General features: G+C 38.5%; 1 protein-coding gene across 4 annotated transcripts; it reads right to left on the reverse strand.

Moving 5' to 3' along the window:
• Positions 1-983: 983 nt before the first annotated feature.
• On the reverse strand, positions 984-21,580 carry LOC121876211 (mucin-3A-like). 4 transcript variants are annotated; one of them, XR_006090728.1, is made up of 8 exons: positions 21,355-21,580; positions 17,226-17,384; positions 13,478-13,618; positions 11,358-11,566; positions 8,981-9,076; positions 5,437-5,685; positions 2,086-3,464; positions 984-1,134 (listed from the first exon to the last, which is right to left on the reverse strand). XR_006090728.1 is itself a non-coding variant. In XM_042381193.1 (8 exons), the coding sequence occupies exons 2-7, from the start codon at positions 17,358-17,360 to the stop codon at positions 2,381-2,383; spliced, it is 1,914 nt and encodes a 637-aa protein (XP_042237127.1). In that variant the 5' UTR covers positions 17,361-17,384; positions 21,355-21,580; the 3' UTR covers positions 984-2,228; positions 2,369-2,380. The 4 variants fall into 4 exon arrangements, 2 of the variants coding, with proteins under 2 accessions (XP_042237127.1, XP_042237126.1); XM_042381193.1 differs by having other exon boundaries at positions 984-2,228; positions 2,369-3,464; XM_042381192.1 differs by having other exon boundaries at positions 984-3,464.
• Between the last annotated feature and the right edge of the window lie 1,856 nt (positions 21,581-23,436).

Genomic DNA, 23,436 nt, shown 5'->3' on the forward strand with positions numbered 1-23,436 from the left:
AGAGTGCATTCTTGTACCCCTCCTAGATTAGTGAGGGACAATATGCTAGAGTTGTGTACAGGCATGAGAACATTTACCTGGCACATAAACATCAATAACAAAAGCATATAAATAGAATTAATGAAAGCGTAAAGAGCAAAAATGATATAAGTTAGTGTACATCCTGCGGTGCTCCACCACAGACCCTCCAACCTCCATACACTTGCCCCCCATAGGTACTTACAACTTCATACCTTATGAAAACTTTACAGTATTTATTTTTTCACTTTCTGTAATGTAAGATTGTGTGCACACAGGGTGGTGTAATGCATCTAGTGTGGCAGCATTATGTTAGTGTTAAGGTGCAGGCATTGATTGCTCCCTCTCAGCTACCGCTGCTGGCAAGCCCTCGTGGCGAACAGGGAAGGAACTTGCACAAGTCTTCCCCTGCCAATACACAGCCTCTTCACCATCAAGACTTCTGCTGTGCCCCCTCCTCGTGGCAATACACGGTAACTGGGTGCCTCGTGGGCCCAGGTTAGACAGCAGGGGATCTCGGAGTAGCAGTGGACCCCAGAGGGACGGCGCATAGGCCCACTGGCATGTGGACACGTCCTGGCACCTACCAACCATTGCCCCATTGCCTTGCGGATTAACCTTGGTAGGTAAAAGGCTACAGGAGTAAACCCTGAACGAAAAATCTGCGGTGGAGCCCCGCATCAGGCAGACATGCTTACAGAGCTCCAACAAGACCCCAACGGTGGTATAAGCGGAAGAGGTGACCACCATGGGAACCCAACGACTACACCGGCGGATGAAGGCAATGCCTGATGGACAGGCTAAGGCGAAACCCAACAAACTGGGTTATCGGCAGTCCATTGCAATTCTCCCTCTCCCCAGTCGTTGCAACACTTGCACCACTGGATCAGGAAAAGGGAGAGCCAAGATGTGTGGTCGCAGCCTACATTGTAAGTCACAAATTGGAGGTTCAATTTATTGCAATGTAATTTTTATGACCAATATTTTTAATTATTGGATTTTTTATTTTACAAAGCTATTATAAGAGAAATTTTCATATCATGCAAATTATTTCCAGCAGAACAGCAATCAATGAGAACCTTCTGGACACACACACAGGTTCATCAGTTAACACGGCTGTGAGGGGGAGAACAAGCACACCTCTCAATAAGTCACTCAATACCACAACTTGCATGTAATTCTTTTATATATCCTTAAATTTATTACAACTTGCATGTAATTCTTTTATACTGTATATTCTTATATTTATTACAACTTGCATAATTCTTTTATATATTCTTATATTTATTACAACTTGCATAATTCTTTTACATATTCTTATATTTATTACATACTGTACTATATACTTCTTGTTTTAATGTCAAAAGACTGGTAAAAGTGGATGTACAGGTAGATGTTGGTTCTCATACAATGCCATAGCTACTCGTACAAGACAATCCTTTCTCACAGTTCACTACAACCTCATGACACACCTTGCCAAATGCCTTCTCTACATTTATGACTACAAAGTACTGTACAGTACAATATATGCTGCCTGTAGTAAAAATATCGGCAGCAACCCAATAATGTGCAGTGGTGTAAATGGCAGTATTCTAAAGAGGTATACCTACACACACAAACAATCCATCGTAAATGCCGGCCTTTGTAACGCCAATTTTGCAGGTGAAATAATTACTTTTTAGCACCAAAAATGGCAAATACCTGTACAGTATTGTGGACGGTTTGTATATGAAAAGAAAGGTTTTAAAAATCATGAAGAATGGTGATGCAGCTGTGAACATGATGTAAAGCAGCTGCCAATAAGTTCTAACATCACTCCCCAAAATTACTCAAAAATTTATAACTTTTATGCTACGAATTGGTGAATCTTTATTTCCTGATACTTTTCAGGCAAGAAAGGTTTGGTTTAAAAAGCAGTCTCTCCACCCTAAAGCACTTTTTTCAGATAACACTCTCCACCCACAACATCAAAAATTGTTTCACATCTACATGAAGCGAAACAGTCCAGACAAGCTGTCAGCGCATGATTTTTGTAAATACAGTACAGTACTAAAATATTCAACATACCTTGGAAAACATTTGTGCTGCATGGGATGAAGGTTACCAGCAACATGATGAAAGCAGTGTGGAAGGTGATTTTGAGGAGTGTTTTAACAACTTCGTAAGTTCTGACTTTGAAAAACAAGATGCTGACGTAATCCACAGCTGAACTAAGGCAGAAGAGTGGAATTACATTTAAATTAGTTTTGAGGACTACATAAAGAATACAGTACTGTATTGTACATTATGGCACTTAACCCATTATTGAGTAATTTCAGTTATTATACTTAATTAAACAAAAATATCTAACCTTGGGTGATGACTAGACTTCAGATAGTCCTGGGGGAGGAGGTTTGCTTGTAGGTGTCTGTGTGTGCGTTGTTACAAGTGCAGGAGGATCATCTAAGCTTGTCTGGGTTTGAGTGTGGGTGAAAGAAAGTTCAGGGAATAATTCACTGTGACTATGATCTGGTGTCTGTGTGTGAATTGTTGAACGCATAAATTGTTCTATATCTGAGAAATCTTCATACGTCTGAGTTTCACTGGTGCACCATAAACTGTCATTGTCATGTACTTGACATGATCCTGATGCATGACAGGAAGTAGGACTCTGATATGCATTATTCCCATTCAGGATGAGAAGGCTGCTGGGGTCAGTTTGTGTTTCTGTAGTTGTTAATATGATTTCATCAGAATCATCAGGAGTGTCAGCATTCTTGCTCAGAAGCACATCATGATCAGTCTGAGTCTCAATGCTTGATGAGCGTATCTGACCCAGAGGTGGCGGTCTTCTTGTTCCAACAGTTGCATCGCTGACTACCCCCAACAAGTCTTCATCATCTTCAATTAGTAGCTGTGTGTTGGTAAATGGATCAAGGTGCTCTGGTGTTTGAGTTGATGTGATAGTAGTCACTGATGGTGGGGTGATTCCAGGCTCATCATCGCCACATGCACGGTCAAACAGGGAGATTGTAAGATTGTGAAGATGTGACTGGGACAGGCTAGCTACACGAGGACTAGTCTGTGTACCTGAATTACTCAGATGTGTAGTAATAAATTCAGGTAAGTCTACTTGTAATGCTAAGCTTTCAAAAGACCCTTCATCATTACACTCATCAGCACTAACATCAATAAAACTAGTATCATTATCATTATTGGTAGAGTTTATCCTTGTAGAGACTGTAGCTGCTGCTCCAGACAGTTGAACTGGTGAGGCACTTTGCAATCTCTTACTATCTCTATGAGTAAGTCTTGTTTGAGTCTCTGCTGTACGTTTTCGCTTGCCACTAGTTCGGGCTGTGCTGTTTCTTGCTGATTCCCAACATTTTGCCGGGCTGGATGACTTTCTTCTGGAGCGCCTCATTACTTCAGCATCTGTCTGTACTCCCACATCCACACAAGCCAGCCTACACATTAAAAAAAGAATCAATCAATTAATATACAGAATTAGTCTTGAGATCCCACTTTATAGCAAAGCACAGATAGGTAACTCGTTTAAAACAAAACAGGATATAACCTTTTTTATCATTTAATTAGATGTGATTAAGAAGATAGGTCCAATAGAAGAGATAACTGACTGGAAAAACACAGTGAATTATGCCTAAATATTTAAAGTTAAAACAAACATTTCCTTACAGAATCCCACAACATATGTACAGTAATACCCCGGTTAGTGCTACCCCGTAGAGCGCTGTTTTGTTATAGCATTCTTGCTTGCATCTTGGAGCTCTAGGGAAAAACAAACATGAAAGAAGTCAAAAGTCATGAGTCCAAACACTCACAACACACAAAGAGCAGCTCTTTTTGTTTTTACACACTCAGCCAATCAGTGCCAAGTGCTCTGTTTACAGTACAGTACAAATTTGCTGTGCTTACACTGTGGAGACATTCTAGTTGACTCGCCAATTTTTTTATAGTATTAGTGACCTTTTTACTCATCATGTCTGGAAAACGGCCTGCAAGTTTTCATGCTGCTAGTGCATCTAAAGTGTTAGGGAAAATTATCTCCTTGGATGTAAAATTACAAGTGTTGGGGCAGTTGGAAGCTGGTGAGTGTCAGGTGGACGTCGCTGCTGCTTTCAACTTGGCTAGAGCAACTGTTAGAACCATTATTAAGAATGCACAAGATAAAAGCTTCAGCCATGATAACCACAAAGTTGTTATATTAAGTGTAGGTCTTACTGTATGACATATAATTGTGTGTGGTTAACTGAAGCACAATGTGTGGTGGCAGATTGGAGATCACCTGCTGAGGAGCGCATGGCAACACCCGGCGCGTGTTACCACTGCCTTCCATTTCACCTCTAATCACCCCCACCTTTCTGCTTTCTCACTCCATATTTTAAAATGCTATGTTATGTAATGTTGAATAGAAATAACTTTGCTTCAATTTTGTGTGTAGATATCAGATGTTCAATAGCGTCTGGGAGTGCTGCGGGCACAGTGTTACCAAAGAAACCAATAGACGCAACACCTCCTCAACACATCTTCCTCACCACCACCTCCATCATCACCTCTACCTTTATTATCACTACCTAAATCATAATTTCAGTGATGCAGAGATGGATTAGCTTTAACCAGAGCAGAGCTATACGATATCCACTGCTTCCCTACTCCCTTATACTTCCCTCCCACCCACTGCATCTCTCAGTCAGTCTACTACTACTATTCATCAAATGACTGTCATTCATGATACAAAATTGTTTATTTGTTATTCTTTAATTAGTAATTGCTGCACAGTTTATGTTACTGTAATAATATGTTTATTAATATCTATACCCTTCATTAAACAATGCTGTGTAAATCTCCTGGATAAAAAAAAATCATGTCATCAAGAACACATCTCCATATATACTATACAATGACCCCTTAGAATGCTGGTTAGGATAACACATCCTGAGTGCTAAATGTGGGTATTACTCTACTTAATTACTTACCAAAATTGTATTTATTTTTTCCCACAGGAAGTATCAAATTGTTGTCTTGTACCTTTTTTTTCCCCCTTGGAGCTGATGGTATAAGGTATAATGTGACAAGAATTGTAAGAAAAAAAACTGCATTTGTACGGTTTGCAAAAGCATGGAGATGAGCAACACAGTGAAGTGTAAATAAAGGAGACTTAGTTTTTTGCATGTGAGACAGGAAGTGAAGTGACATGCTCAACTGTGGCTCTATAGCTCTTTATACAGCAATGGCTCTTTCTTTGGGGGAGCTATAATGCTCCAGATATAAATGGAAGAAGTATCTGTTTCAACAGTATTTTATCAATTTTTTCTGGGGTGACAAGTGAGTTTTGTCAGTGGAGCTGGTGGGTAAACTTGAATCACATAAATTCCATACTGTACACATAAAATTACCTTAAATGGACAACTACTATACCTTTTCATGGCTGTTGCAGCAAGTTCACTAAGTGCAATAGCTGCTAGCAGATGAGTTGGTTGCTGGAGATGTAAGGGAGTAACTTGACTGAATGTAGAAGAAGCTGAGCAAAAGGTGGAAGGAGCTGGGCAAATAGTAGGCAGCACAGAACCAAACGTGGATTGCACAGAGGGTGATGCAGATGATGAAGTGTTGATTATTTCGACTACACTGCTTTCCCCTCCTCCACTGTCATCAATACTGTGGTACCTAAAAAGTAAACCCCACTAATTACCACAACACAACACTTATTGAAAAAGATGGTCAAAGAGAGTAAAGCCTGTTGCTCTTGATTTTGGCCACTGTGTGTTGTGGAAGGAGACTGCTTGCAAGAACAAAAAATAATTACAGAGGATTGATTCTGATATCCTCTTATTTCACAGAACCCATGGCCAGTAAGATTTTGTAATATAGGGAGACTTATTAAGGGTTACGGAGTACCTTCCTTCTTACACAGCTAACCTTATATATGATGGGGGGGTACATGTGGCAGGTATCCACTCCTGGGGCATCCCCTCCCCACCCAGTTGTGAATGGGTACCTAACATTGTAGATGGAAAGTAATGGTAATTAACTCTTACAGGCGGTATATCCTATAGATATGCGCTTCTTTCACTCCCCATAATTTTTAAGTTTGGTGCCTGATTTCTGCTCAAATGATTTATTGAACTTTGTGACAACTTTTCCTGCCCCACGTTGGTCCCTTCACACGTCCCTCCCTCAACCAGTAGCCTTTTTTGTCATCATGAAGGAAGAACAGTATCTGCCAATTCCAGTGACGTATTGAGGGGAAAGGCCCCTCGCTGCCTTGAAACCCTAGAAAAATAAGTACGTACAGTACTGTACAGCTGACACTTAAGCTATGCGAATTTAATTTACACTTTTTTGGAATAACACCAGGATAGTATTTAAACCATTTTTTAATTTCTGTGGATATATTTCATACCTGTACTTGAAGAGAAACCAGAAGAGATTTGAGAAAAACAATAACCAACATTTATAATAATCTTGTTACCGGAGTAGTACAGTACATTAAATTCTCGCTCTCTTATGTGTTGCTGGCAATAAACACACCTCCAAACTTTTGTTCACTTCCAAATTCCACAATTTCTCTTACAACTTTACACCTTTCTTGTACTGTAAGTAATAAACACATGAAATTTAGGAATTTAAGGAGAAATTGGACAATCGGGCAACTGGCTCAGCGATTCTGGTGGAGATGAGTGAGCTTGAAGAGCAAGTTATATGATGATTATAGGGGAATGATGACAAATTGAAAGCACAAAATATTTTTCTAAGTGTGAAACATGATTTATTCAATAAAATTAGTGCTATTTTATGAGCATATTTCTCTATATTTATACTGTATTATGTATTCAGCAATTATGTGACTTTCAGTAATCCAGCCAGGTTAAGTTACCAATTACAGTAGTCTGAATTTTTTAGATCTGTCTTTATATGTTCTAGTATGAACTTTCTCATGATGCAGTTGAGTTCCTGAAAACCTTGACACTAACCAAAATTATCGCTAAACAAGGGATAGCACCGAAGCACAGAGGGCGAATAACAACTTGAAATGACAGGACGGTAAAAATGGAGTACGTACTGTACTCCCTAATAATAATAATAAATGAGTTTGTTATACACGGTTTCAAAGTTCAACCATTGATTTATTAACACAAAACTTATATAGTATATAAGTAAAATGGTTCACAGTTAAACAATTTAGTAAGCAAAAGGTGAGCCTAATTCAAATAAATTGATATGATAAATAATAAAATTGATACAGAGCAAAATCATAAAATACAAAAGCACACATTTTATGTACAAAATATAGCTCCTTCCATGTTGGGCAGTCACCCAGCTGACTCAGAGATGTGTGTGAGTGTCTGCTGCGCTGTGTGTATGTCATAACATCACATTGGATGAGGGAGTGTGTGGCTCGGCTGGCGAGTTGATGACGCAGTTACAGCCCACTGCCTCCACAGATGTGATCACTTATTTTATAGTATTATATTTTCTTTATTTCTAAGCCATATTAGAGTATTGTAATGATTTTTCCACAGCATTTACAGCTTCATTACATGTAACAATGTTAACATGCCATCTCACAGGCCACCTCATCCCCAGTTTTTCCCCTTCACAGTGAGTCTAGCTATTGCTAAACCAAATTTTTACCTAACATTAAGCAAGAAGGGGTATATATTTTTTTTTTGTTAAAGCAAATTAACACTAATCAGGGGTTCCTGTAATGTATTAAAGAATTTTGAAAATATCTGGCAAAAGAGAGAGAAAGACTTAAGATTGAGGGGAAGAAAAAAAAAGATGAAAAAGACATACCCCGTAAGAACAGGAGGAAGAAAGAAAAAGGACAGACTTAAGAGGAAAACAAAACAAAGACTTAAAGTAAGATGAAGAAAGAATAAGAGGATGAAAGATTTAAGAAGAAAAAATTAAGAGGAAGAGGTAGAAAAAGTAAAAGGAAATAATACAGCATAGTATTTGGGAATGCTTTATTTTATTTTGAGGGATGTAATACAGTACTGTAGACTGCAGTGCATCACTCAATCTTACCAGAAATGATGTGTAAGTGATCAGAGATATTCTGGTATTTTATGTATCATTTCACCACTTACCCGCTTACTAGCCATCTGGCCGGTTGGTTCTGTCCAGTATTAAGGAATAATTCATGGTTATAGGAGATATCCCAAGTGACTGGATAATTCTCAAAACTGGAAGTGCTATTTATCAATTGTTCCATTATTGAAGATAGCTGTACAGTACTATACTGTACCCTATACCGTATACAGGGTAATTATTTTGTTTGGAGAGCAATATAAAAAACAAATACAGGTGCTCCTCTCCTTAAGAACATTCAACTCACAAACTTTCAGTGATACATCATCATCACTGAGGGGGGGTTACCTGCCAGAACAGGTGTTTAATGTGGATGAGACTGGATTATTTTGAAGAAAATTCCAGATATAACAAACATTTCCAAAGAGGAAAAGAGTGGGCCAGGTTTTAAGACTGTACTGTAGGGTATCTACAGGAGTAAAGTTAGTCTTACAAACAATTGGACTTATGAACAAGCCTCAGGAACATAATTCCTTCGTAAGTACAGGAGCACCTGTGCTTTGTATATATAAGCTGGCACAACTTTTTTCAACTTTGGAATCCTAATACAGTACAGTATTGCATTGTCTACCAGTACAATGTGATCTTTAGTCTTATTTTGAAATGATGTTTAATCAGGTGATTATTATGTGACGCATAAAATATTGGTGGAAATGGGTCCAGAGCCAAATGGCATTTGAACGTGTTGTTAATTAAGAGGTCTAACAAATGTGCTTATTATAACAGCTGTTTATTGGGGAATTGTCAATCAATGGAGTACCAAATAAGAGGGCATCAACCTATACAGTACAAGCAATGTGTTGATGAAAAACAATTATTAAAATACAAAGAATACTTCAACAATATACTTAAAAATATAATACTGTACTTGAATGGGATATGATGTGTCCAAACTGCCTGAGAGGAACTCTGTAGAGATGACTGTGTTGTCATGGGCAGTTCAGCAAGTGATGTCTTCTTTGCTCTGAGGGTATTTAGAAGAAAAGTTTATTATTTGAGTAAAGTACAGTACACTACAGTACAGTACAGTATCATTCCTGTCAAACCCTAACAGAAGGTATATAATGGGACCTCACATCTGGACACTAATGGGACTTCGGTTAAGTGCTGAAATTTAGAACACCCAGTAAAACTACATTGATCATACAGGCAATTTCCGAGTTGCAAATACCTAATTTACGTTACAAATACCTAATTTACGTACACCTGTACTTATGAACGGGATCCCAACATATTCATTACAAAAATCTGTAACTAAAACCCCAGTTTTTACATTACAGTACAGGACTTCATATTATTTAACCCTTTAACTGCACAAAGTGACTGTAGTCAATTTTTAAATTATAGTGCTACACAGCAAAGAGTTTGAATGCACTGCCAGCCCTGGGTTGTACTGCCATCTTTCGGCAAAAGGCTCAACCACAACACAAATATGCAGAATCGCAGACGATGCCTGACACCTGAGTCCAGCTGTTGCTAACAGTCATATGTGATTTTTTATCACCTATCATCCAAATAAATGAGGTAAGTTTTTATTCTATTATATGGAGATAGGTTATGTAAGTGTGTTAAGTATGAAAATATGTATACACCTGTACACAAAGGAAGGATATAGACTGCAAACAGTGATGAATATACGTCAATATATGCTTCATGTTTCTAGCTATAGTATTTTATGGTGGTTGAGGAATACTGTTGAACTACTGGTATGTGTTTGTACTAATTTTATCTCCCTCTACAGAGCCATGAATGTAAGATGGAAGATGATTGTAGGGAAGAGTTGTGTCACTCCCTCTCAAGGAAGCTTATACTGTATAATGCTTTTTATTGGTTTACAAAATAAATGAACAAATGCAAGTTTATTATGTTTATTGAAATGTGTTTGTATTGTCTGTTTTATTTGGTTTCATCCAAAATGATTCCTGGTTAGGTACCAATACTGGACCTCAAAACCTGGTTGTAATTTACTAAAATATAAATGTACAATGATGAATAACTTGGTTGTAGGGCACAATCCATGATTTTGGAGGCAATTTTGACAACATCATATTCTTCAGACCACATCACCTACAGAATACCTAAGTTACAAATATAATTGTTTTCAATATTTCCTCCACCCCCCCCCCCCCAAAAAAAAAGAAGAAGATTTTCCACTACCTGTCCACATTTCAAAGGAATTTTCAAGCCAGATATGGAAACTTTATGTTATCCTCATAATATAAAAGTGATAAAAAGCTGAAATTAGCACTTTCATGTTTTTGGTGCCTTAATGACATCAGACAAGGTGATGAAAGGGTTAACATCATTGTATTTACAGTTTTTACATGAATTGTTATGAATGGGATATTATTGTTGTTTTGTATGGGCAGGGTTGTGCTTTAATCTAACCTATACTAAGAAATTAACGCTGTTCTGACTTACCAACAGGGTCCAGGAATGTAACCTGTTCTTAACTCATGGGACAGCCTGTACATGATATTTTTTATTTACAAAAGGTTTTTGACACAGTGGATTATGACATAGTAATTGGGCTACCTGAGACTCACTGAAGGTTTTAAATGTGATGAACTCACTAAAATTAAATGGAAGTACTGTACATTAAACTATTGCAAACATAACAAGCAGGTCTATTAAAGCCTAGTGGAGATTATTTCAAAACATTTGCTGGCTAATGTCTCTCTTATACTCATGCCAGTTCATCAGACAGAACTACCCTAGGGTATGATGTTCTTGAGATCTGGTCAACAGTTACTGGCATCAAGGGAAGTCACTTATAACATGATAACCCACTTGGTAGGGCTGGTAACATGTCAACAAGCCTTATGACATGATATATGTAAGAAATAATATTCATCTCACACTAACACCTATAAATGAGGTAGATCTAGCTAATAAATCCCTGAAATGTTTAAACAGGCTGACGCTTAGCCTGGTGAATGCTGACTGAGAAGTCTCAGCTCAAACGAGACCTCCAGTGTTTTGGCATCAATACCACTATGTCTTCATCTGAGGCTGCAAGTATGATGGGAAGACTATATCTACAAACAAATTAACTCTGGGTGATGCTAAGAGACACTGTTTAAAGACTAGTAACACCCCTCGTAAGTGACCCCATAGCATGAAAGCCACCTGGCTGAAGTGCAATAACCAGAAATGCTTACCTGTACGTGTAGACCCATACTTCACCATTCATTGTCACATAAAATTTAACAGCTGCAAAGCCAGAGATAATTGATTGAATATACCTTAGTGCTTGAACAGTGGAGTGATGGACAGCATGGCCAGAGCGGCGAGCATGAGTCTGCAGGGTCTCAACAGAAGAAAAGCTCCGGCCACAACAACACAAAAGCTTGACTCCACAGGCACGGCGGTGGCGAGCAAGTAGGGCTGCAGTACTGAAAGCTTGACCACAATCACAAGCATGGGAGCGAGCTGCGTGGACCTTGAGGTAGTGCTGTAAAGAAATATTTGGTAATAAAGTTGATGACTATATCTGTCAACATACTGTATACTATGCCATTAAGTACAGTACATGTACCCAAACAAATACTAAAAATACTGTTTTTCTGTCTCAAGATCACCATAATATTTTCAATGTTCTAATTATTTATAAGGATCATGAGATCTTAGGGACTGCTTAAATGCAATCTAATCTGTAATCTTAGTAAAATAATACAAAAAATTCAATAATTGTTGAGTTTCATCAAAGTTGAAAATAAAATAAAGGACATATAACATCCTTAAACTATTTGTCTTAACAGTCAGGCACACAGACAGTGCTTTGCATGATAAGGTCACATCACATCATATCATTTCACACTAATAAAAGAACAGAAATCAATCAGACTTCTGAAATTCACTCTAATGGACCAGCTAAAGTAAACACACAACTGTAAATACTAGATAAGGATTAATAATGATGGATGTACGTACTACAGTACTAAAGATCTACGGGTACTTGAATCAGGAAGGTGCAGCATCAGCAAATAAATATCTTACCAGATGATTAAGGGTTTGGCAGGGAGTTGAACAATAATGTAATGCTATTTTTTAAATTATAGAAAAATTATTTCTGATTTTTAGCAAGATAATTGGTAAAAAAACAATGAAAGAATAAAAGTTAATGGTGAAGTAAAGTCATATAAAATATTGGGGATTGGGTTAAAATAAAACATTTATGCCAATTGTGTAGAGGCAATACAAAACTGGTCAAAAGATTACATTGGTATTGGAAAATGGTGAAGAATATCCCATAAGGATGAAAATAATGACTTATCCAAAATAAAAATAAATTCGGCAATAAACATCTAGGTACACAACAAGGAATGTTTAGAGGTGCAAATATTTGTTTAGTGCTTATGGTTTCACCTAAGAATTGACATGTGTTCTTGAAAAAGTGTTCATTAGATGAATTCTCACTAAATGGGACCCATCTTCCTATAGGATCCCATGGTAAAACTGGGATATGTTCCATACCAAAAACTGTCTATTCAAAAACTCATGATATACAGTATAGTACTGAGATGCGCTCCAGCCCAAAGAATTTTGAACCCAAAACCTAACCTAACATTGTTAAACTTCTATATTAATGTGATAATAGTAAATGTGTAATGTGTGTACTCAACACAGCTTTAGATTTATGCTGCTTGTGTTGGCCTAACATTGTTCAAATAGAAATATAAGAAAAGGGACCTTTTTAACGAATATTTACTGGTGGGCCATATTTCAAAATGGCATACAGTACTGTACACACATACTGTATATTTATTGTGGTTTATTTACAATTTTTTTTAAATATACTATCTGTATCTCATAAAACCAAAAGAAATATTTTATTGAAGATGCTTAAATCATGAGCATTTCATACATTGGAGTAACTCCTCTGATGATGGACGATGATGGTCGAGAAACATCAGGAAAAAATAGTGTTTATAGTTTAATTAAAAAAATATATATATTCTCATTGGGAAATGCAGCTTGGTGGGCCATTTGAAAGTTGTGTGAGATCTGTTTCATAATTCTTAAAACATGGTAAGAGACAAAGAGCGAGTGAATTTAGTTGTGAGTAATATATGTATTTTTTAAATACCAAGTGACTTGTAGGCTGATAAGAATGCAACTAGTGGGCCAAATTCAAGGGCTAGTAGAATACTGTACGGTATACTGTACAGTACATGTTTTGTGTAAGCAGGCTCTCTTATGTCTGATGATGTGTATACACTTCAAAAATGACTAAATGGTTGTCATTCACATGCATTAAGACTAGCTAGCTAATCCCTTTTCACCATGAGATACAACAGTAATCAACAATTCAATTTTAACTCTAGAATAATAAGTTAGAGCAAACATAGAACAAAACACTTACCTGCTTAAGGTACTTCAACTTTGGAAAATGTCTCCCATTAACACCAAAGTCAATGTGGTATACACAGGAAGTCACAGGACAGTGATACCATATAGTTCCAGGGATCGGGGCAACATTACTCCCAGTTTCCAGATGGTGCACCTGAGAATGTAAAACATTTGAATACAACTGATATCCTGGTCCTGGAATCCTATTTTAGCTCATTCATTGTGGAGACACCATTTTTAATATTATATTTGGTTAATGCTGGACGATTTTACTCAGTTCAAAGGCGACCCCATACACAAGGGGTTAACCTAACTAAACCTGGCTAAGGTAACCTTTAATCAACCTGTGAGGGTACCTGGGAGGAGCCATGACTCTTCTGCTGAAATATTATTATTTTACAGAACCCTGCATATCAAAACTCAGTGATACTCCTGAACAAACACAGTGGGACTCCCTGCCATAAGAGTGGATTTTCTGTCAGACAACTTCCATTAGTTAAAATCATCCAGTTTTAAATATGTTCAGTCTTTGGCAAATTGATTTTATAACAACACTTGGTTGATCTCTTCTTGTGCTTCTTATTTACATTACAGTACTTAAAAAATTAACTGTGATTTCTCCTCTTCATTTCATAAAATGCCTTTTACAATCACAGTCTACATAACATATAATTGATGAAAAAACCCATTCACACAATGTTTCATCTCTATCACATATTTCAGTAGTCTCTTCTCATTAACCCCTACGCCCCGGGCTAGGATGGAGCCGGCCGCACCCTCCACCCTGGGTAAAACGAGAAAACCAACTTTTCCAAAAATAATTTTTAACCTTTATAAATGATAAAACAACCAAAAAGATGTAAGAACAATTATATATTGTCCTTCTAGAAACTTCCTTGGCAACTCAGTGACGAGACAAATAAGGGGAAAGTTTTTTTTTAACATCGAGCGCTAGCGGTCACAACACACATAGGGGTCATTTTAGCGCTTGGCTTTGTGTCCGAGATGGCCAATAATGCATGTATTTACTGATCATAATACTTATTTCCTATAAATAATTAATTTATTATGTATTTTACTTGCATTACTTTTCACAAAAGTGCTCAGCGATACACACGTAGTCTGTTGCCAGGCTGTCTGGCTGTCTTTGTGTTTGGGAGAGCAAGTAAGTCACATAAATAATTATCAGAATAATAATTCCACAAACAAATACATTCATAACATAATCATACCACTCTCATCTAGTAATACTACACAACAATACAACTACACTACATTTAGTAATATTACTTTGATACAACATGATAAAATGGACAGACAATGAAAAATAAACAAACAAAAGAAGGTACTTACCAAGCAGCTTCCCTTTGATCGCAGGAGGAGAGGTGGTGGTGATAGGTAGCGGTGGTGTTTGTGCTACCCTGACGAGGCGCCTCCTTTTGCTTGTGGGTAGTGGTGAGTGAATGCGTACAACTGTGTACCTTTTACACAAATGTCACTTTGTACCTTACAAATACACTTACATTACATTTAAACTATTTACAAGCACTCCTCACGTGCCACATTGTTTTAGAATATTTTCTTTGTGTGGTACTCCATGAAGCAAGGTGCACAGAGACCAATGTCGCACTCCTTGCACCACGTCGTCACATCCTTACGTTTTGCTGGGCGCTTTGTGGTGTTCCTGCAGACGTAACACCTCTTTTGCATCCTACGACCACTTGGAAGAGTCGGAAGGCCATCCAGGTAGTGACGAGTAACCCAGTCACATGCAAGGAGTCTGTCAGGGAGTCTTGCTTGGCTTCGACGTCGTGGTACAGCTGCCACAATGTTGCCATATTTCTCCAGGAGTTGATTTGTCACTTGCTTCTGAAAAACCCTAAGAGAGGGTTTTTTCCCGGATTTTACAAGGTACAAGTTGTACGCATTCAGGATGGTGATGTCCAAGAGATGTAGGAACATCTTCACATACCACTTGAGACATTTCCGTACACACTCAACTGCGCCAACCTGCATGTCACTCTTGTCCATGAAGTGCATGTTGACATTGTAGTCCACGACAGCGTCAGGTTTTTTTACTACCTCTCCTGTTGCCCTGTCCGTTTTGCCACTGTCCACCATTATGCCCTTGTGAACGGTTGACAGCATCTGCACAGTACGCTTATCATGCCAACGTATTGCAAGCAACTTGTCTGCTTGCTTTAGCTGGATGTCTCCTCTTGCAGGTTTACCAGGAAACATGGGCCAGTGTTTCCTGTTTTTACGTACTGTCCCACAAGAACCGATGTCATGTTCAAGTAGGAACTTGGCCAGGGCAGGAGAGGTATAATAATTGTCCATGTAGAGGACATGATTCCCTCCAAAGTAGCGGTCCATAAGTTTCTTGACAACAGCACCAGAGAAACCATGTGGATCATCCTTGGGTATGTCTACATCACTTGCTGTGTAAACTATGAGATCTAAGACATATCCAGTCTCGCAGTCACACAGCACGAAGAACTTTATCTCAAAGCGATGTTGTTTGGAGGGAATGTATTGTCGAAAAACAACACGTCCTCTGAAAAGCACCAGAGACTCGTCCACCACTACATTCTGAAAGGGTTTGAAGAACTTCATGAATCGTTCCTTCAGCATCATAAAAACTGTCCTTATTTTCCAGAGTGGGTCACCGGCCACAGGTTTGTTGTTGTCCATGAAGTGTAGATAACACAGGATGGAGGCAAACCGGTCTCTTGACATGAATTTCGAAAACAATGGAGTTGCTGTGATGTCATCATAAGATATCCAATACTCCTGAAGTACGTGTTTTTTCACATGTGCCATTAGCATTAGTAATGCAAAAAACACATATAATTCAGACACAACAACATCAGTCCATCGGCGCATTTTTGGCGAGGGGCCAGGGCGGGGGTCAGCTTCACACATGTGCTGATAAAATTTATTTGTTTCAGTACACAGTAAGTCCATGAATGCACCATCAAAGAAGGCACAAAAGTAGTCCATCTCACTTGATTCCTCTGTACAAGGAAATTCAGGAGTAATTCCACCTGATGAGCGTCTGAAATCAGGGATGTCAGGCTGGAAATTGCTGCCATCAGACCAAACAAAAACATCCTTTGTTCCTTGTCTGGGCTGTGAACGCGTGGCGGGCCTACACCGCGCTGGCTGTACCTCGCCCTCATCACCACTTGTCCCTAAAACATCGTCTAACTCGACGCTATCCTCAGGATCACTAGGCATATAAGCACTGACTTCATCACCACTTTCACCAGAATCACACAATACAGCACTTACATCATATAGTTCTGTTTGTATCTCACAATCATCCAACCCACGGTGGCTGCGACGCTTGATTGGGGTTGAAATGGCACGGGAGGTTGAGGGGCGACTCTCCATGACGACAGGGGAATGGTTACTGACCGCTCTGAGTCCACCCACGCTCCCCGCCGTGTGCTGTGACAGACAAATAGTCACGCTGGTACCTGTTAACCTGCAATGGGCATTCAAACGGTGGCGGGAAAAGGCACGCGTTCTGGAACGTCACCCAGGGCGGGCCGGTCCTGCGTTCTGGAACGTCACCCAGGACGTAAGGGTTAAATACTTAATCAAGAAGAGCTTAACACTTCTACAGGCACTGCATCTGGTGCACTTATTTATTTAAAATATCTAACAGATTTTTAATAGCAAAAATCCTACTCATTTAATAAATTCAAAAGGCCTACCTTTGCAGTAGTCACTGAAGAGGTAAGAATAACCCATACCTGACTTAAATGTAGTCTGAGGGCAGAGGAATTGGCAAATGTACGAGGACATCCTTGTGGACAACTGATATTGACAGATATGGAAGATAAGCTCTCTTCATCAGGGGTCACATGCTGCACTTCACTGGCTGCCATTTCTTGCTTTTAATGTTTCATTACCTGAAACATAACTTGAGTCCTGAGTTTCTATTTCATATTGATATACTGTATGCTAAAATTTATTGTAAAATAATAATAAAGTACCGGTAAAGTAATAATAGTACAATAATTCTGTAATAATTCTGTAATAATAATAATAATAATAATGCTTGTAATAACACAAGTACCTGCAGTATAATAGTAACTCTGATAATATAGCCAGCACTCGGTTAATACTTCACTAGGGGTCACAGTTTAAGTTTGAAGAAGCCCCAAGTTCAGAAAATAGTCAGGACAAACATTTTTTGGAGTGAAAATTATAAACCCCCTGCAATAATTTGCCAAATAGCATTGTGGCAGCACTGAGTGTGAGCTCATTCAAGATCAGACATGATCATCCCTGGTGTAGGTACAGATACATTCAGGAGCCAGTACAGGTACAGTACATGCCCAATACTGGTACTTGCCAACAGTGCATAACAGAGACATGACCAACAACCCAAGTGGCTTATGAGCCAATCTGTGGCAAAGTGGAAAAAAGCAAAAGTAAAAGCAATGCGGAGCATCTGCAAAAAATTCAACAATTGTTTCTGCACCTGCGGGATAATGATGTTTACTATTTAGTGCATTATATTGGTGAAACACATTTATTATAACTCTCAACTTCAATTTATAGTTGAAATTTGAAGTAGGACTGTTTAATGATTCTCATCACTCTCATAAATACAACTACAGTACAAAGGAAATCATGACTGTATCCCCAACAATATCAGCAGATATATGACAGTAATGACACACTTAGTCTTGCTGCTGGTGTGTCACCACAGTTGAGGTTTTGTTTTATTCTTATTTACGATGAAAGACGAAATCGGCAGAAAACCCTTATTTTTTAATCATAATTTGCCACATATTCAATTAAAATGCCGAAACTTGTGCAGGTTTCACTTAATCTTTAATGTAACTGAAGCACTGTCATAAGCTCACTTTTTGCAAAGGGTGGAGGTTGGAGAAAGTGGTTGGTGGGATGCAAGACATCAACATTATGTACTTCAAACAAATGTTAAGAGGAAGCCGACTGTAATATAAATAATAAAATAAAAACTGGATGATACACAAATTCCTAATTTGTTATTATGTGGATCAAGGCAATTTCAAAGACGTGCTGGCGAGGTTTTGTGTAGAGGTATAATGAGATGGTTCAAGCATGTGGTGAGAATGGAGGAGATAAATTGGTTCAAGAGGTGTATAAGTCTGAATGTAGAGGGGAGAAGGACCAGGAAGGCCAAGAATGACATAAAGAGAGGTTGTATGAAACAACCTCCGAGGTAAGTACCTGAGGAGAGAGGCTGCAAGAGACCACACAACATGGTAGAGTGCTATCAGGTAATCAAAATAATACTGTACCAATATTGTTTGTAATTTTTATACTATGAAATTTGTAGTAGGGGCAGCTAATATCCATTGAATTAGTTAATGTGCTCAGTAATATTTATATATTCAATATAGCATTATAGTGTTGCACAGTAAAGCACAATTAATTATTTAATAATATTTATTTACAGAGCCGATCAGCTGAGAAGGTTGGACAACTACATCCAGGGTTCATCAAGGCAGGTGAAAGAAATTTACCAAAAGTAAATGTTTTTATGATTGTAGAGTATTATCAAGAACTCTGCCACACAGCTATGAAGCACGTTAAATTACATCTGCCATCTGATCATTTCAAGCCTATTCCCTGGCCATGGTCGTCCCTAGTCCTTCCACAACATTAAATATAGACATCAGTGATGAAAACTTACATTTTCCAGACATGAAATAGAGAACAGTGGTGAAAACTTCCATGTTGGAGTTATCGGTCTTTTGCATCATTTTGGCACCCAGCAAGTAAACACACACGATGATACTTGAGCAGTAATTTATTTTAAACTAAAAATAAGGTATGCCTGTACATATCAACATTGTACAGGTATATGGCCACAAGTCCTGTATTTCTGTTGGTAACAACACATACACCACAGCTGGCTGCCTCCAGGCTCCCACTCGGCAACTCAAACCAACCTGGGATGTCACAACCAATCACAGAGCTTTTCGCAGTCACGTGACTTTTTAGCTGCTTTAACCGTTATTTTTTATTTACTTTTTGGCTATATTTATTTTAAAATATCATTACCATTGTGAATTTAAGCATTTTCTTTACCCATTGACCTGTCACCTTACGAAAAAATTCCGACCGACAACTTGTCCATTAAGCAGCCTTACACACCTTTCCAGAACACCAAGACAAAGCAAGGAAATACGGGGCAGTCCTGTACAGTATATGTATATGGAACACCGGTAAAACTGCAGTTTTGGCCAATATGCCCTAGTAGTTTGGAAATTAATTTATCCTGTGTATTTTGGAGTGATTTAATCGAATTTGTCCTTTATTTCCGGGGGATAGTACAGTACCCGTTTTAAAGTTATCCCCAAAAAATGCATGGAAAAACTTTAAAATTCATTTCTGACATTATTATTCTTTGCACCCTGGTTGAAATGGGATTAGAAATACTCCAAATAAGGAGATCTAAGGGTTGGAGACGGTCAAAACAGTCGGCCGTGTATTGACCGAAACTGCAATAATACCAGGACACCTGGCAACTGTATGGTATTATTTCACTCTTTGCCACTAAACGAATCTCATGAATTTTATAAATGCAATTGGTAATTTTGACAATTCTAAGACTTTTCTTCAATGGTATTTTTGTCGCTAATTACGTATAAGCGAGATATTTAACATTTTGTTATGTTCATATGTAGCGGTACACACCCAGAACACTGAACGACTGTGGAGCCCCCCCCAGTTAGGTTAGATTCATAAGTGTTTTTCTGATGGTTTTTAATGGGTCTTGAACACTTTTTAACTTGATGTTTATAACAAATCTCGGTATAATTTTACTTTAGAACATAGTGCGCCCGAAAGTTATTAGTTACTGAATCATTTAGATCTCCCTATTCTGAGCATTCTGAACCCCATATATACATGGCAGAAATGGATAATAGCGACACAATTGAATATGATCTTACGTAGTTTTCAGTCTTCGTCTGTGAGACGTTATCGGCGCATGCGCAATATTGACTGACGTCATCCATTCGTGACCAATGATGTATCAATATCATTAAGCAATTTTTTTTTTACCAATCACATTTGATTTTTTTCAAAGGAAGCAGCCTGGGTAATTTCATTGACCAGTCTCACAATGGCCGTGGTGGAGGTTGGTTGTCATTTGTGCTCCTACGATTAGTTTAAGTTTATTGCTGAGTTTTACGAGAAAGACGATCATTCGATCCAATTCTTACGTATTCCTGGTCCTTCTATTTCTAACTAAGGTATTGTACTTTCGGACATGGTGCGCCCCAAAGTTCTTAACTAGGTACTGAAAAATTAAGGTTAGTTTAAGATAGGCCTACAGGGGTCTGGGGGAAGAGCCCCCGGCTAGGGGTGGGGTTAGGTCAGGGTTTTTTTAGGTTAGATGACTCGTTTTCACTTTCTCCCCCACCCGAAAACCCCGACTTCCCAGGCTCTCCCCCATTATTGTTGGGGGGGCGGGGGCAAAAACGAGCAATTCCCGCCAAAAATGAAGATCAGATTCGTTTAAAACACACCAAAATACACTGGAAAAACATATTGGTCAACCCCTATGGACTCATGTCCTAAAGTAAAAATTTACCCAAATCTCTCGAGTCTGAGATGGAAGGGTGGGCTTATATTAGAAATTATTGATTTGCATCAGAAATTAAGGTTAAATCCATTCATAACACATCAAAAACCACCGGAAGAACAGAAATTCAACTTTGGTTTCGCATAGCGGCAACACGTGAAAATTTACCAACTGTACAGTAGTATATTCCAATACTCAAAAGAATCCGCATATATAGATATTTTACAACAAAAAAGAAGAATATGATGTCCATTTTTACATGTACTCATTCAAGAGAATATGCAGAACCTTACCTCCCGTTGACATTACATGAGGGTGTGTCTTTCCACCTACTTCATAGATATTTTGACATGGCTCTGAGCTGACACTCCTCAATAATGGACGGTGTTTTGGTTTACCGGCCCAGGACGCTTCTCCCCTTACCTCTATCCTTAAGTTTTCTGTGTTGATGTAGATGGTGGACTTGAATATATTTAGTGGTGTATTGGTGATAATTTTTAATGCTGAGGTGTGTGGTGAATCCGTGTATGTTTGATAGGTGAAAGGTAATAAAGTCACAGGAAAAAAGTCACAGAATAAGTCACAATTTTGGCTAGGAAAAAAAGTCACAGGAAAAGTAACATTTAAGGTAATAAAACTAAAAATATTTTAGTTAGGTTTGGTTGGGTTAGGCGACTGTTTTCTGTGACTTTTACATATTGACAACACAATTTATATATGATGCACGTAGGTTTGGTTAGGTTAAGTTAGGTTAGGTTGTGTGACTTTTTTTCTGTTACTTTTCTGACTTTTTTCCCTGGATTCGTTTGATGGTGGTGTAGTGGAATTCTCCCCTACAAACGCTGTTTGTCGCTGCCTAGCCGACCCCACCAATTCCCCAGTGTATGCCTCGTGGTCTAGGTCAACCAGCGCCGCCATACACCACATAGCGGGGGTCAACTGCTAAGCCACGCCTACCCCCGCTATTTAAGACCTGACCTCGTGGTGACCTGCCTCTTTCTACCTACACCAACAAGCCAGCAACACCACCTCATCCTCCTCCGCCTGCCTGGCGGCCCTCGCTCCCGCCGGCGAGCATGGCGACCCACAAGCTGTCCTTCTCTGAGCGTCCTCACCAACCAGCTCTCTCTACATCACGCTTGTAACCATGCTGCCTTCCCAGCACCAAGCTGCATTGTACATCCAATACAACATGTATATAGAGAGCACATCGTGAGTTTCCTTTCTCCAACCCATCCTGAGTGTGAACCAAACAACCCATACCCCACATAGGGTAAGTGTAGGTTTGATGGTGGGTCATTGTATGTTTGATGGTGGGTCATTGTATGTTTGAAGGTGGGTCAGTGTATGTTTGGTGGGCAGTCATCTCTCTCTCTCTCTCTCTCTCTCTGGATACCATAACTGTTGTCTAGGGGGTTTCGGTAACTAATCATCTCAATCAACACTGCTAAAAGATAAGTTCTTGTAATTTGGTTAATTCCTCAGTTTTATTTCTTAAGTCAGAACCAGCAAAATTCTTTGTACAGTAGTAATATAGGGTAGAGAATTTTAAAGTCAATTTTTTTATAAAATAATATTAACATAAAACATGGTATTAATATAAATAAAGGAAAATTAACAGTGCTTCAACTGAACATAAATCCCAATACCAAAATTAAAGAAATACACAGTTTATATCAAATTAAATTACAAAAATAACATGAATGTGATGCAAGGAATTTACACCACTTAGCTGTCAAAAACCGACTAAGATGAACAAGTGATGAAGAAGTTCTCACCGTGAGAACGGAGGACAGACTAACCAACGATGGTCATTTAGTGGATGTAAGGTCTAGTTTGAAATCCTGCCACCAGGTGATTTTCATCACCTGACAGCATGCAGGTTGAATAATTTTACGTCGCTTGTAACTACTGTGGGTGGTCGTTAGTAATTGTCAGCCAGCTCAAGACATCTAAGGGTGGAAATGGGAAAGAAACACTGTACAGTACATACATTGTAGTGTCTCAGGAGGGAGGCACAACTGTTCAAAACAACAGCCAGCATATTACACTAACACAGATTGGCTTATTTAGCTCATGATAAATTAATTCAAGTAAAATAATCATACCTAAGACATACAGTATGTACTGTACTTTCAGTAATTTCCGTTGTTTTTTATTTAAAGAATTAATAAGAGTATGTAAGGTTCCAGAATATAAAAAGTTTCAGAGCCACACAGATTTTTTAAGGTTCCAAAGTCCCGATATACTACATTAGTATGCAAGTGTCATGGGTGGCCTTGTGCAGTGTGAGATAAAGTGGATGATGTGGATGTGTACAGTATCCCCTCTTACAATGAATGGATTGTTCTTGAAATTCTCTTCGTTCTTGGGAA

Source organism: Homarus americanus, unplaced genomic scaffold (genome assembly GCF_018991925.1).
Source record: "Homarus americanus isolate GMGI-L3 unplaced genomic scaffold, GMGI_Hamer_2.0 scaffold34921, whole genome shotgun sequence".
Lineage (NCBI taxonomy): Eukaryota > Metazoa > Arthropoda > Malacostraca > Decapoda > Nephropidae > Homarus > Homarus americanus.

Coding starts and splice junctions, on each gene's coding strand:
- LOC121876211 (XM_042381193.1), bottom strand. CDS start 17,360: ATGGCAGCCAGTGAAGTGCAGCATGTGACCCCTGATGAAGAGAGCTTA. Junction 9,077..11,357: donor TCCACTGTTCAAGCACTAAG/GTATATTCAATC, acceptor AAATACCCTCAG/AGCAAAGAAGACATCACTTG. Junction 5,686..8,980: donor ACACATCATATCCCATTCAA/GTACAGTATTAT, acceptor TTTACTTTTTAG/GTACCACAGTATTGATGACA.